This window comes from Dendrobates tinctorius, unplaced genomic scaffold (genome assembly GCF_039654945.1).
Source record: "Dendrobates tinctorius isolate UK_male_01 unplaced genomic scaffold, ASM3965494v1 ptg000011l, whole genome shotgun sequence".
Classification (NCBI taxonomy): domain Eukaryota; kingdom Metazoa; phylum Chordata; class Amphibia; order Anura; family Dendrobatidae; genus Dendrobates; species Dendrobates tinctorius.
In genome coordinates this window covers 82,656,267-82,672,600 of record NW_027361679.1, presented here as the reverse complement: position 1 = coordinate 82,672,600, position 16,334 = coordinate 82,656,267, and the positions used below count along the sequence as shown (strand labels likewise).

General features: G+C 45.3%; 1 protein-coding gene across 1 annotated transcript; it reads right to left on the bottom strand.

The window, feature by feature from the left end:
- Window positions 1–1,493: 1,493 nt before the first annotated feature.
- Window positions 1,494–16,040, bottom strand: MEX3D (mex-3 RNA binding family member D). The gene is made up of 2 exons (XM_073543907.1): window positions 15,268–16,040; window positions 1,494–3,134 (listed from the first exon to the last, which is right to left on the bottom strand). The coding sequence occupies exons 1-2, from the start codon at window positions 15,920–15,922 to the stop codon at window positions 1,879–1,881; spliced, it is 1,911 nt and encodes a 636-aa protein (XP_073400008.1). The 5' UTR covers window positions 15,923–16,040; the 3' UTR covers window positions 1,494–1,878.
- Between the last annotated feature and the right edge of the window lie 294 nt (window positions 16,041–16,334).

Below are 16,334 nucleotides of genomic sequence, written 5' to 3'. Positions count from 1 at the left end.
CCCAGAATAAAAAAAATATATATTCTAGTAACAGTATTGGCATTTTGTCAGTAGCATAAATCAAAACATGCCAATAGGAAGGCTCTGTTCACACTGACAGCAGCTATAACTACTGATTTTATGTGTACCCACGTGTTTTTTTCGCGTTTAAGCGTTTTTCCCGGTAAAAACGCTTTAAAAATCGCATACAAGAAGCATCCCATTCTTTTTAATGAATTCTGTAATTTTTGTGCACATGATGCGTTTTTTACTGCAAAAAAAACGCATCGCGGAAAAAACGCAGCATGTTCATTAATTTTGCGGAAAAATCCGCATTTCTAACTATATTCAATGAGCAGGAGGATGCTCCTGTAAAAAAAAAACGCAAAAAAAAAAAAAAGTGTGTAGAAAATGCGCGTTTTTCCTGGGAAGAAGTCCGTTTTTTTTCTGCATATGTGGGTACATAGCCTTACAGTGGTCAAAATGGAAATTAATAATCAGGCTATTCTGCATTTTTAAACGGACAGACGTGCATAGTATATTCTGACCATGATAGAAAACAAGATGGCAAATTGAGAATACAAGTGTAAACATGATGCGGTTTAAATGAGAAAAATAATAAAATACAGTATATCGACCGATTTAACATGGATGGTAAAAGAGAAATGGCACCCAAGGCTATTAACTGCATTAATAAAATTTGACTTTTATAATAATTCTAAATAGGAAACCAAAAAAATGGAATCCACTTTCATCTGGGCATAGAAAATATATATATATTTTGTAGGTTATTAGCGTTTGGAAGATAAATGAATATATGTACGAGTGCCCGTGCCTGCAATCTACCAGGCAGTTGAAAAAAACTATTGGGTGGAATAAGTGTTCTTCTATATATATATATATATATATATATATATATATATATATATATATATATATATATATATATATATCCAACAATGTAGACCAGCTCACTCCTGTGAACCACCTGGAACCTCAGCTGACCTGGTTAACTCCGTTGTGCCCGGATCTGGATGTAGGAGTCCATCCATACAAATGTGAACAACGACAAAGCAAAGTCCAGCAATAACGTGAGCAATCCAGGATGCTGTTAAAAAAAGTTTCTTTTTATTCATAAATCCATTAAAATGCAATGGTCCAAGCAGTTCAAAACAGCAATAACGCAGGAGAGTCATGCAGATAGGACTGCACGACTTTCCTGCGTTATTGCTGTTTTGAACTGCTTGGACCATTGCATCACGTTATCGCTGGACTTTGCTTTGTCGTTATATATATATATATATATATATATATATATATATATATATATATATATATATATATATATATATTTTTTTTTTTTTTTTTTTTTTTTCAGCATAAGCCTGTGCCAGACAATACTTTTCATCTTTTGTATTACATACTTTGCTTTCGGATACGGCGCTGGTGTCGTTTACATCAACTGAGTACTACCAAGTCAGGGGCCTCCGTCATTATTGTATCAGGGCAGCATACACCTAGTAACATATTGCCAGCATTTGAAGCAATTTACTCCCATACATAAGACGCTATTGGAATGAGACTTGTCCCTATTGATCACTGTTATTTCCCCAATTGTTTACACAAAAAGGTGCGTTTTCTCCTTTTATCATTTAACTCATTAAGTGAATACTGCAAGATGATGGACCCATTTGTGTTCTCCAGAGGCAAAATTGGCTTTCTGTAAACATGAAACATTTTTTGTACATTTTACCCATTTTCAACTGAACGAGTATAGTGACTTTCTACCCTTTGCATCTCATAACATAATAGTCAACTATTAAAAGACTTTAAATTACAAAAAAAATGAAACCAAGTCAAGTCTAAAGCTTTGGCTAGTGTTATTGGCAAAATATGATGTTAGGAAAAGATACGGATTGCTTGTGTGGCAGGGGTATGGCAGGCTGGACACTCTGGTGACACCCGTTCACAGATTCGGATGGCACATTCCATACAGAAGAGATTATGGCCACAAGGCACTAGGGCTGCAATAACCTCACTCTCATAGCAAACTACACAGTCTCGTCCATTCTTGCGGTGACCTTCCGAGCTGCTGGAGTCAGTGGGAGAACCAGATGCCACAGATGAACTGGTAGGAAGAGAGGAGGAGGATGAATAACCAGCACTGTTAGAAAAAGATCCCTGGTTCGGCAGCCATGAAATACTATTGACTGGATCACTGTGTATCCGGCGGGCCAGTGGATGCTCAAGCCCAATACCATTATCAGGTACAGTAGGTGACAGTAAAGGTGTCGTGCAGCCACTAAATCCACTATGTCTTCTATGAGCTGGAGACCCACTGAGATTCTGAAGCTGTCCATGTGAAGGATCAAAGGTTGACCAAAGAGTTGCAGGTGTACTTAAATCCAGGGTAAGATCAAGGCCAAATTCACAATCTTCAATACCTACTGGAGGCTGTCCCTTGTTGGCTTCTCCCAGTGGAAAGTTTCCAGTCAGAACTGATCTAAAAGGACTTTCAGGGCCTTGTTCTCTGCCTTCTGTGCCATAGTAGGGACTCTCCAATGACGAGCTATGCAAAAGGTCATTTCGTGATCCACTGGAACCTCGACATGGGGCTGGTACCTTGGACCATAAACTGCCCGTGACTCTCCCTAGGAAGTCCATGCAAACATCTGTACCATTTGAGTGGAAGTCATTATCTGGTTGGAAATCGATGACTGAACCTGTCCTCATGGTAATGTGAGCCTCTATCTCCTCGCGTGCACGGTCTACGTTTTCTGGCATTCCAGAGACTTCAAAAATTGGTTCTTTGTCTCGACTGGGTGTAACAATATATGTGTGAGTACTTTGCTGGATCCGCTTAATGGTGGCACCTTTGGGCCCAACCACAAGACCAACCACACGATATGGGACACGGACCTGAATCGTAGTTTGACCTGGTAAGTTTGGAGGTCCCTGTGTAGATCCTGGAATTCCACTAATTTTATTTCTGGTGGCTCTAATAATTGAAAAATGTTCGGCTGCTGCAAGGATCTCGCGCTTAGCCATTTCTACATCTTCTTTCCTTCCAGTCACAATGAACATAGGCTCTTCTCCTCGCAAAGGCGTTTTGATGTAAGTATTAGTCTTGGCTCTAAGAGCTTTTATTTTACACCCTATAAAAAGATAAAAAACAGATTAAAAAAAAAAAAATAAAATTCTTCCCATATCTACCCATTATCAATGAAGTTAATAGGCCAGACTTTTACGGACATTGGAAAAACTGAATAGTGTGATCGTTTGTACAATACATTAGTTTTGCAGTATATAGCTAAAATCACAGATTTCTATTAAGCCCAGCAACTCTTGTTCAGTCACACAACCATAAACTGTGCAATGACAAAATAAAAGTGGCCCCAACATTGATTATAATACAAAAATGTATCAGAGGAGCTCGTGTACAGCCTTCGCGCCATTCCATCAATGTGACTAGATGACAACTGTACTCAGCAAGCCCATACATGTGCATCGCTGCTCCATCTGTTCTCAGGGTTTTAAAGCCCTGATTTCAGAACCAGCAAGTTATTCCCAGTCTATTGCTCGGGAATATGTATATATTGCTGATTCTGAGATCGGGGCTTTAAAACCCTGAGAACAGATGGAGCAGAGATACACATGTACAGCCTCCGCTCCATCTAGTGTCTATGGACCTGCTGACCTTTCCGTTAAAGGGAATCTGTCACCCCTTTTTTGGGATATCATATAATGATATCATTCAATTGTGTGTCACATAAGGATTCTCTTAGTACTTTTGCTTCCCCCTGACCCCGCACCTTTCATGCATAAATACCTTTTTTATATTGGTTCATATGTATGTAAACTGCTGCTGTCCGGTCCACTGGGCGGGGCTTATTCACCTGCTCCCCCCCTCCCTGTCTTGCCCTGTGCGTGAAACGTGCGGGGTCAGGGGGAAGCAAAAGTACTAAGAGAATCCTTATGTGACACACAATTGAATGATATCATTATATGACATCTCATAAAAGGGGTGACAGATTGCCTTTAAAAGGCTGCCATCAGATGCATGCTGCATGAACCAAAGTCAAACAAAAACAAAACACAAAACAAATATCCTGGAATAAAAAAGTAAAAAAATATATTGCAAAAATTGCATGAAGGTAGTAATAATAGTAATAATAAGGGTATTTAGTTAACATAATTTTGATCAAAATAATGTAGAAGCCATCCCGCCACGTCACGGCAACCATAGAATCATAGAATCGTAGAGTTGGAAGGGACCTCCTGGGCCATCTGGTCCAACCCCCTGCTCAAAGCAGGATTCGCTAAATCATCCCAGTTAGATGTCTGTCCAGCCTCTGTTTGAAGACTTCCATTGAAGGAGAACTCACCACTTCTCGTGGCAGCCTGTTCCACTCATTGATCACTCTGTCAAAAAGTTTTTTCTAATATCTAATCTGTGTCTCCTCCCATTCAGCTTCATCCCATTGCTTCTAGTCTTTCCTTGTGCAAATGAGAATAAAGTTGATCCTTCTACAATGTGACAGCCCTTTAGATATTTAGTTGTGGGACAGTCCTAACTCTTGTATTTAAAACCTTTCCACTTGTCAAGTGACGTAAATGTGAACAAGGACAGAGGGACTGAACCACCAGTAATAGTGTAGGCCAGACAGGATGGATTTTCCAACTCAGGATATTCCAGGATATTTGTTTTGTGTTTTGTTTTTCTCTGTGTAAAGGTCATGTGTTCATATGCAATTACATTTTGCATGCACATTAATTTACTTTTTCTGCTCAGACCCAGTTTCTCATTTGTTTCATTGTGCATTCTGTGCATATAAGGGTGTGACCGCCCTGTTTCTGAGTTGGAAAATCCATCCTGTCTGGCCTACACTATTACTGGTGGTTCAGTCCCTCTGTCCTTGTTCACATTTACGTCACTTGACAAGTGGAAAGGTTTTAAATACAAGAGTTAGGACTGTCCCACAAGGGTTGCCGTGACGTGGCGGGATGGCTTCTACATTATTTTGATCAAAATTATGTTAACTAAATACCCTTATTATTACTATTATTACTACCTTCATGCAATTTTTGCAATATATTTTTTTACTTTTTTATTCCAGGATATTTGTTTTGTTTTTCTCTGTGTAAAGGTCATGTGTTCATATGCAATTACATTTTGCATGCACATTAATTTACTTTTTCTGCTCAGACCCAGTTTCTCATGAACCAAAGTCAGGCTGAGCAATTACAGACAGGTGTGTTTTAATCTGAAATGCTGCGGTGTTTCAGAGTACACATACTTAGCTAGCTTTTCAAAGTAAATTTACTCTAAAATGCTACAGCATTTAAGAGTAAGGCTAAGTGCACACGTTGCAGAAATTTTCTGCTCAAAAACCTGAATCCCTTCCCAGAAACCGCACCTATTTTTCCGCGGTGGTTTTGATGCGTTTTTTTCTGCAGCGGTTTCAAACCGCATGGAAGAAGCCAAAACCGCGGAAAAATCCGCAAAATTAATGAGCATGCTGCAGTTTTTACTGCGATGCGTTTTTCGCGGTAAAAACGCATCAATGTGCACAAAAAGTGCAAAATGCATAGAAATGACTGGGAAGCTTATTTTTAGCGGTTTTACAGTGAAAACCGTGGTAAAAACCGCTAAAAAAAACGCTGTGTGTGAACACAGCCTAAAGGTGCTTGGCTGCAAACGTGAAGTTAAACTCCGACTCATGCAGCCCATGGACGACGCAACACAAATCTAATGACACATTAACCCCTTTCCAACATTGGACATACCGGCAAAGTACCTACTTTGCAGTGCATTCTAGCAAATGGATGTACTCGTCTGTCTACATCAGTGTTTCCCAAACTCCAGTCCTCATGGCCCACCACAGATCATAATTTCAGGATTTCCATAGTATTGCACAGGTGATTGAATTATTAGCAAAGCATCAGAAATTGGCCCAGGTTCTCTCATCTGGGCAATACAAAGGAAATTCTAAAAACCATAATCTGTTGGGGGCTGTTAGGACAGGAGTTTGGGAATAACTTGTCTAAAATGATTAGGAGTGTGCCCACACAATTGCCACGAGGAGCTGGATTAACCGATAGCGGATTTCCAGCTGTAACAGACAGGGCTGATGCCTGTACCACCCCTGGTTGTTTAACCCTCCAAATGGAGAAATCAATAGTGATCATGTCGTTCAGAAGATTACACACCTACAATAAATAGGGTCTAACAGGTGTTCTTCCAGTGCAAATATGACAGTTCTAATCACTGGTCCAATGCTTTACAGTGTATCAGTCAAAAGAAAGTAAAGGGATATTCCCATCTCAGATTCTATACCAGTATGCAGTGGGAGTAAATCTATAATAATAACAATATTAATAACAATGACAATAATAACAATAACAAATAATCTCTAATTAGAAATTAGTATAGTTCTTCAGATTAGCTATGTCACTTACCCCATGTGCGGGGAACTGCAGTAGCTTGGGTATCAATGGTTACGATCACTCAGATAGTGACAGTTAGTTGCATGTGATCATAACCATCGATATCCAAGCTACTGCAGTGCCCTGCACATAGGGTAAGTGACATACCTAATCATTTCTAATTGGAAGCATTTGCTTATATGACACACATTACATATTGGAATAGGATCTTGGAGATGGAAATGACCCTTTAAAAGTCCCATAGAAGAACTGAGGGGAAGAAAAAAAAAAAAAAAAAAAAAAAATAGTGCACATTTGATATTGTCACATCTTGATAGACTTAACCCCTTCAGTGAACACCTTTAAAGAAAATTATAAACATGGCAAAAAAAAAAAAAAACTTTCTTCACTATACCTTCAAACAAAAAAATGGAAAGATACACAAGAAAAGTTGTATGGAAATGAAAAGTCCCGAATTGCTGTTTTTGTTCATTCTGACACCGAAAGATTCCAATAAGGCTCGGCTGACACAAATCCAGAGCATCTACAATCGGGGTTTCCATGTAAATCTCCAAAATAAGAGATTCAGAGAAAACCCTCAATGGAACAGATACACACTACGTTATTTCTGGTGTATACAGTGACGGGATGGCAGCAGACAGCCCCGAGGACTCTATAAAGGACACCATACACACCTGTGCAGTATATACAGGACAGTATGTATGGTATAGAGATGGGTGAACCTGAACAGTAAAGTTCGGCGTCTGTACCGAACACCAAACATGGACTTCACCAGGAAGTCTGTGTTACTGATCGGGTTCGGCCCTCCGAACACCGGGTGCATGACAGCGTGGCAAACACCGCTTCTGATCAGCGGTAAAATCAATGCCGGTCAGACAGCTGCGGTTTCCAAGCTGTCAAATGACAAGAGTGAGCCCGCAGCTGTGATTTGGGGTATAAAGTCTACCTACGATCATTACCTGCTGCCGCTAACAATGAGAGCAGGAGGAGTGGCTGATGGGAATATTCATCAGTTGACTCCTGTGCTGTAAATAAAATTTAAAGAAAAAAAAAAAAATGGCTTGGGTTTCCCCATATTTTTGATAACTAGCCAGGCAAAACTCACAGCTGCGGGCTGTAACCCTCAGGTGTTAGCTTCAGCAAGGCTGGTTGTCAAGAAAGAATAGAGGTGTCCCCACTTCTATTTTTTTTTTTTTATAAAAATATTTAAATAAATAACTTAAAAAAAACGGCGTGAGGTTCCTCCATTTTTTTACAACCAGTCTTGCTAAAGCAGACAGCTGGGGGCTGGTATTCTCAGGTTACTAAGAGGCCATGGATATTGCCCCCCCCCAGCCAACCAAAAAATGTATTAGATGCGCTTTGCCCGGCTTTTCCTACTTGCCCTGTAGCGGTGGCAAGTGGGATTAATTTCACCTTTGTATTGTCAGGCAACATCAAGCCCATATCTATAAGATACCTGTCAATTACTAATCCTATAGTTATATGGTAAATAAGGACAGCAAGTATAAGGTCCTTTAATAGAAATAAAAATGGAAAAGGATGTTCTGCTTTACTTAAACAACAAACACTGTCAGGCTGAGTTCACACGTGGCGTTTTTTTCGCGTTTCCGCGGCGGTTTTGCCGCGAAAAATAAGCATCCCATGCATTCCTATGGGATTCCGCAATGCTGTGCTAATGCTGCGGTTTTTACCACTGCGGAATCGCTTCGCGGTAAAAACCGCAGCATGCTCATTAATTTGCGGAATCGCGGCGATCCCGCACCCATAGGAATGCATTGTTCCGCTTATTTCCCGCATGTGGCTGTGCACACCATGCGGAAAGTAAGCAGAACAATTGCGGATGGTACCCACGGTCCGGAGGAGAGAAGACTGTCCTCCGGGCTTTGGGTACCATATCCCTGTAAAAAATAGAATTTAAAAATAAAAAATATTGTTATTCTCACCCTCCGACGTCCCGCGCAGCCTTCCCGCTTCTCTTCACGCTCTCGTTCCCAGTAGTCCTTTGCGAAAATGCTCGCGATGACGTCCCTTCTCGCGGGATCGCGAAGTCTCGCGGTCATTCGCGCGACGTCATTGCGAATGACCGCGAGACGTCGTGATCCCGCGAGAACTGACGTCATCGCGGGCATTTTCACAAAGGATTACTGGGAACGGATGCGCGGGACGTCGGAGGGTGAGAATAACACTATTTTTTATTTTTTTTTTTACATTCTATCTTTTACTACTGATGCTGCATAGGCAGCCTCAGTAGTAAAAAGTTGGTCACACTTGTCAAACACTGTGTTTGACGAGTGTGACCAACCTGTCAATCAGTTCTCCAAGCGATGCTACAGATCGCTTGGAAAACGCTAGCATTTTGCAAGCTAAATACGCTTGCAAAATGCTAGTTTTTCTGCGGGAAAATCGCGGGAATTTAAAATACGATTTTCCCGCGGACTGGAATTCCGGAATTCTCGCGGTAATTTCCGCGAGAGTTCCGGTACGTGTGCACTTAGCCTTATACTCCGCTAATGCCTAATTTGACTGAATCCCTTGTCTCTTGTAATAAGACAAAAATAAAAATTTATCTCACCTGTCCGTCGATCTGTCCCACACTGTAATCTACGTCTGGGGATAAATAGTTTTCAACTTGAACGGTGCCAAGATGAGACCGTCCAGGCTGAGAATCACTGGGAAATGAGCTGCTGCAATCTCAGCCTCGGTGATGTCATCGAGGTTATTGCTGGTCACTGAAGCTGCGTTCAGCCCGGCTGGGAACTACGGTGACCTTGGCAAGATCCCCACTAGAACAATGGGAAAGTCTGACGGTGCAGATGCAAGTTCACCGCAGTTCAAATTATCCCGGTGAACTCCTCGGTAGCCGTGAGACTTTCTCACTGTTCTAGCTGGGATCTCACTGAAGACACCACAGTTCAGCCTGTCTGGGAACGCAGCCTCAGTGACCAACAGTAACCTTGATGACGTCACCGTTAGTCACTGATGCTGCACTTGCAGCAGCTCATTTCCCAGTGGTTCTCAGCACCATCCATGTTCAAAACTCTATCCCCAGACATAGATTACGGAGTGGGACAGAATGACAGACAGGTGAGGATCATTTTTTTTTTTTATATTTGTTTTATTACAGGAGACGAGAGATTCAATGAAATTAGGCATTAGGCAAGTATAAAACTGTGTTAATTTTAAATGAAGTTCAAGTGTATTTTGCTTTATTTCAAATAAAGGACTTTATACTTGCTGTGTATTTATTTACCATATAACTATAGGACTAGTAATGGATACGTGTCTTGTAGACTAAGCCATGAGCTGATGTCACCGGACAATACAAAGGTGACATCAACCCCACAAATAAGAATCCCACTTGCCACCGCTAAGGGGCAAGAGGGAAGAGCGAGGCTAAGCACCAGAATTGGCGCATCTAATAGATGTGCCTTTTATGGGCGGCTTCGGGCTGCTATTTTTTAGGCTGGGGGGCAGGGCCATTTCCAAGGCCCCTTACCAGCCTGAGAATACCAGCCCACGGATGTCTATGCTGTCTTTTGACAGTGTAGGAACCGAGGCTGTCTGATTGACGGTAATGATTTTACCGCCGATCAGAAATAGTGTTTGCCATGTTGTCATGCACATGACAGTGTGGTAAACACTGGATGTTTGGGCCCCCTATCCAAGTGAATGGGGTCCAGGTTCAGGTACGCGAACGTTTTGTAACTGTTTGGCCAGACCAGCCGGACGCGAATAGGTGTCCATCTATCTAGTCTGGTGTATACAGTGCAGGGCTGTGGAGTCGGAGTCGTGAAGTCGGTGCTCATTTTGGTGGAGTCGGAGTCGGTATGAAATGGACCGACTCCTAAAATATATAATAAATTGGGTACAGTAATTCAATGCAGGATGTGCTGAATATTTTTTCATAGGAGTTTGGGAAAGTTATGAAATGTCCTATAAATGGCTGTTATATTCCTGATCTAAGGCTACATTCACACACAGCGTTTTTCCTGTGTTTTTTGAGGATACGTTTTTCAGCTGCAAAAGTTGATCATCTTTTTAAAAAACTGCATCACCTGAAAGGTTTTTGAGCTCATAGATAATGTTACTCAATAGCAAAAGCAGATTAGAAATCTGCTCTATCCATCCATTTATCCATATCTGTCTATCTATATCGTATCTGTACCAAAAAGAATGAAAACCGGGTAGTACACCAATATATATTCTGTTCTAAATATCTTGATTATTGGATCATAAAAATGATTAAAATGTCTGAGGTTCACATTGTACTACAATAAATTTTTCACTTAAATATAAGCAATATGTGTGGGAGTCGGAGTCGTGGAGTCGGTGTAAGGGAAATTGAGGAGTCGGAGTCGCAGGTTTGGCTTATCGACTCCACAGCCCTGATACAGTGACAGGGCAGCAGACACCTAGGGCTCTATAAAGGGCACCATATACACCTGTGCAGTATATACAGGTCGGTATGTCTGGTGTATACAGTGACAAGATGGCACCAGACACCCAGGGCTCTATAATGGGCACCATACACACCTGTGCAGTATAAAGAGCAGTATGTCTGGTGTATACAGTGACGGGATGGCAGCAGACACCTAGGGCTCTATAATGGGCACCATACACTCCTGAGCAGTATATACAGGAAGGTATGCTTGGTGTTTACAGTGACGGGATGGCAGCAGACACCCAGGGCTCTATAATGGGCACCATACATACCTGAGCAGTATATAGAGGGCGGTATGTTTGGTGTATACAGTGACAGGATGCCATCAGACACCTAGGGCTCTATAATGGGCACCATACACTCCTGAGCAGTATATAGAGGGCGGTATGTCTGGTGCATACAGTGACGGGATGGCAGCAGACACCCAGGGCTCTATAATGGGCACCATACACACCTGAGCAGTATATAGAGGGTGGTATGTCTGGTGTATACAGTGACGGGATGGCAGCAGACACCTAGGGCTCTATAATGGGCACCATACACTCCTGTGCAGTAGAGGGTGATATGTCTGGTGCATACAGTGACGGGATGGCAGCAGTCACCTAGGGCTCTATAATGGGCACCATACACACCTGAGCAGTATATAGAGGGCGGTATGTCTGGTGTATACAGTGACGGGATGGCAGCAGGCACCCAGGACTCTATAATGGGCACCATACACACCTGAGCAGTATCCACAGGGCAGTATGTCTGGTGTATACAGTGACGGGGTGGCAGCAGACACCTAGGGCTCTATAATGGGCACCATACACACCTGAGCAGTATATAGAGGGCGGTATGTCTGGTGTATACAGTGACGGGATGGCAGCAGACAGGTAGGGCTCTATAATGGGCACCATACACACCTGAGCAGTATATAGAGGGTGGTATTTCTGGTGTATACAGTGACGGGATGGCAGCAGACACGTAGGGCTCTATAATGGGCACCATACACGCCTGTGCAGTATATAGAGGGCAGTAGGTCTGGTGTATACAGTGACGGTGTGCCAGCAGGCACCCAGGGCACTATAATGGGCACCATACACAGTATATAGAGCAGTATGTCTGGTGTATACAGTGACGGGATGGCAGCAGACACCCAGGGCTCTATAATGTGCACCATACACACCTGAGCAGTATATAGAGGGCGGTATGTCTGGTGTATACCGTGACGGGATGGCAGCAGACACCTAGGACTCTATAATGGGCACCATACACACCTGTGCAGTATAAAGAGCAGTATGTCTGGTGTATACAGTGACGGGATGGCAGCAGACACCTAGGGCTCTATAATGGGCACCATACACTCCCGAGCAGTATATACAGGAAGGTATGCTTGGTGTATACAGTGACGGGATGGCAGCAGACACCCAGGGCTCTATAATGGGCACCATAGACACCTGAGCAGTATATAGAGGATGGTATGTCTGGTGTATACAGTGACGGGATGGCAGCAGACACCTAGGGCTCTATAATGGGCACCATACACACCTGAGCAGTATATAGAGGGTGATATATCTGGTGCATACAGTGACGGGATGGCAGCAGACACCTAGGGCTCTATAATGGGCACCATAGACACCTGAGCAGTATATAGAGGGCGGTATGTCTGGTGTATATAGTGACGGGATGGCAGCAGGCACCCAGGACTCTATAATGGGCACCATACACACCTGAGCAGTATCCACAGGGCAGTATGTCTGGTGTATACAGTGACGGGATGGCAGCAGACACCCAGGGTTCTATAATGTGCACCATACACACCTGAGCAGTATATAGAGGGTGGTATGTCTGGAATATACAGTGACGGGGTGGCATCAGTCAACCAGGGCTCTAAAATGGGCACCATACACAGTATATAGAGCAGTATGTCTGGTGCATACAGTGACGGGGTGCCATCAGTCACCCAGGGCTCTATAATGGGCACCATACACACCTGAGCAGTATATAGAGGGCGGTATGTCTGGTGTATACCGTGACGGGATGGCAGCAGACACCCAGGGCTCTATAATGGGCACCATACACACCTGAGCAGTATATAGAGGGTGATATATCTGGTGCATACAGTGACGGGATGGCAGCAGACACCTAGGGCTCTATAATGGGCACCATAGACACCTGAGCAGTATATAGAGGGCGGTATGTCTGGTGTATATAGTGACGGGATGGCAGCAGGCACCCAGGACTCTATAATGGGCACCATACACACCTGAGCAGTATATAGAGGGTGGTATGTCTGGTGTATACAGTGACGGGGTAGCAGCAGACACCCAGGGCTCGATAATGGGCACCATAGACACCTGAGCAGTATAAAGAGGGTGGTATGTCTGGTGCATACAATGACGGGGTGGCATCAGTCACCCAGGGCTCGATAATGGGCACCATACACAGTATATAGAGCAGTATGTCTGGTGTATACAGTGACGGGGTGGCATCAGTCACCCTGGACACAATAATGGGCACCATACACAGTATATAGAGCAGTATGTCTGGTGCATACAGTGACGGTGTGGCATCAGTCACCCAGGGCTCTATAATGAGCACCATACACAGTATATAGAGCAGTATGTCTGGTGCATACAGTGACGGGGTGGCATCAGTCACCCAGGGCTCTATAATGGGCACCATACACAGTATATAGAGCAGTATGTCTGGTGCATACAGTGACGGGGTGGCATCAGTCACCCAGGGCTCTATAATGGGCACCATACACAGTATATAGCGCAGTATGTCTGGTGCATACAGTGACGGGGTGGCATCAGTCACCCAGGGCTCTATAATGGGCACCATACACAGTATATAGAGCAGTATGTCTGGTGCATACAGTGACGGGGTGGCAGCAGACACCCAGGGCTCTATAATGGGCACCATACACAGTATATAGCGCAGTATGTCTGGTGCATACAGTGACGGGGTGGCATCAGTCACCCAGGGCTCTATAATGGGCACCATACACAGTATATAGCGCAGTATGTCTGGTGCATACAGTGACGGGGTGGCATCAGTCACCCAGGGCTCTATAATGGGCACCATACACAGTATATAGCGCAGTATGTCTGGTGCATACAGTGACGGGGTGGCATCAGTCACCCAGGGCTCTATAATGGGCACCATACACAGTATATAGCGCAGTATGTCTGGTGCATACAGTGACGGGGTGGCATCAGTCACCCAGGGCTCTATAATGAGCACCATACACAGTATATAGCGCAGTATGTCTGGTGCATACAGTGACGGGGTGGCAGCAGACACCCAGGGCTCTATAATGGGCACCATACACAGTATATAGCACAGTATGTCTGGTGCATACAGTGACGGGGTGGCATCAGTCACCCAGGGCTCTATAATGGGCACCATACACAGTATATAGCGCAGTATGTCTGGTGCATACAGTGACGGGGTGGCATCAGTCACCCAGGGCTCTATAATGGGCACCATACACAGTATATAGCGCAGTATGTCTGGTGCATACAGTGACGGGGTGGCATCAGTCACCCAGGGCTCTATAATGGGCACCATACACAGTATATAGAGCAGTATGTCTGGTGCATACAGTGACGGGGTGGCATCAGTCACCCAGGGCTCTATAATGGGCACCATACACAGTATATAGAGCAGTATGTCTGGTGCATACAGTGACGGGGTGGCATCAGTCACCCAGGGCTCTATAATGGGAACCATACACAGTATATAGAGCAGTATGTCTGGTGCATACAGTGACGGGGTGGCATCAGTCACCCAGGGCTCTATAATGGGCACCATACACAGTATATAGAGCAGTATGTCTGGTGCATACAGTGACGGGGTGGCATCAGTCACCCAGGGCTCTATAATGGGAACCATACACAGTATATAGAGCAGTATGTCTGGTGCATACAGTGACGGGGTGGCATCAGTCACCCAGGGCTCTATAATGGGCACCATACACAGTATATAGAGCAGTATGTCTGGTGCATACAGTGACGGGGTGGCATCAGTCACCCAGGGCTCTATAATGGGAACCATACACAGTATATAGAGCAGTATGTCTGGTGCATACAGTGACGGGGTGGCATCAGTCACCCAGGGCTCTATAATGGGCACCATACACAGTATATAGAGCAGTATGTCTGGTGCATACAGTGACGGGGTGGCATCAGTCACCCAGGGCTCTATAATGGGAACCATACACAGTATATAGAGCAGTATGTCTGGTGCATACAGTGACGGGGTGGCATCAGTCACCCAGGGCTCTATAATGGGCACCATACACAGTATATAGAGCAGTATGTCTGGTGCATACAGTGACGGGGTGGCAGCAGACACCTCCAGGCTCCGCAGCCTTCGGGTGTCCCCCCCAGGGCCCATGTACCACTCACCTTGGCGCCCCACAATCTCGGCTACATGCTCAGAGCTGGGCACCGGGACGCCCTCCGTCATGTTGGCTCCTCTCCTGCGGGCCCCTGTGAGCAGCAGCTGCTCCGCGGTCATCTCCCCGAACATGTCTGGGCTGGGCAGCCCCGAATCCAGCGCCTCGTCCTCCGCAGAATCATCGTGCAGTCCCAGCACTGAGAGCGAGTCCAGCACAAGAGGAAAGTCCTGAGGGGCGGCAGCGGGGAAGGGCGCACTCACTTGCCTGGCTCCAGGACAGGGCACTGTCTGCTCCGGCTCCCGGGGGGGGCCCGACGGGGTCTGCTCAGCAGCGCTCACACATGCCCGGTCCTCGCCTAGGAGGAGGTCACTGCAGGCTCCATCAGCGATGGGCTCCAGGCGGCCATGGCTCAGGACTGGCATGTGGCACCGCTCCTCAGAGCCACGGTGTGACAACTGGTGCGTCTCCCGGCACAACACCAGTCTAGCTCGCCCCCGGCTGCCGGTCTGCCCTGCGGAGTCTGGTAGCCCCCGGGGGTTCTCTCCGCCCGGCTCCTCCTCTCCCCGGGGCTCATCCATGCCGCTGCTACCTATGGCGCTCGTTCCCGACCCGTGCTCGTCCTCGCCCTTTGTTTGCTGCACGTGCACGCCGTGTGCGTTCATGTCGGACGGTAAAGCCTACAGCAGCTGCATGGAGAGTTCTTCGCCTTCAAGCGGCGGGTAGGCGGGGCTGGCTTCTAATTCCATTCATGCGCTCGCACAAAGATTGGTCAATTGTCTCTGTGACACGAGACGCTGGCCCCGCCCTCTCCGCGATGAACACACCTTCCAGTGTTTTGAGAGCAGGCAGACAAAGGGGCGTGAAAAATGGCGCGCCCGGGTAAAGCCGGCCGGCAAGTGACGTCACAGCTGCGAACATTAGTGGCGCACGTTTGTGACGTACTAACTAGAACGGAGGTGTTAGCAAGAGGCCCCCATTCTTCTGCACTCAGTCCGTCAGCTGGTGTGGACTGTGGAGGTGTTAACCCTCCGTCAGGCGCAATATAGATTCTCCTCAGTTCATGCGCAATGTGCC

What these genes read in the sequence shown, in the direction of transcription:
- MEX3D (XM_073543907.1), bottom strand. Translation starts at nt 15,922, where the DNA reads ATGAACGCACACGGCGTGCACGTGCAGCAAACAAAGGGCGAGGACGAG. An exon ending in CGAGATTGTGGGGCGCCAAG is followed by an intron (nt 3,135 to 15,267) that starts GTGAGTGGTACA and finishes ATCTTTTTATAG; the next exon opens with GGTGTAAAATAAAAGCTCTT.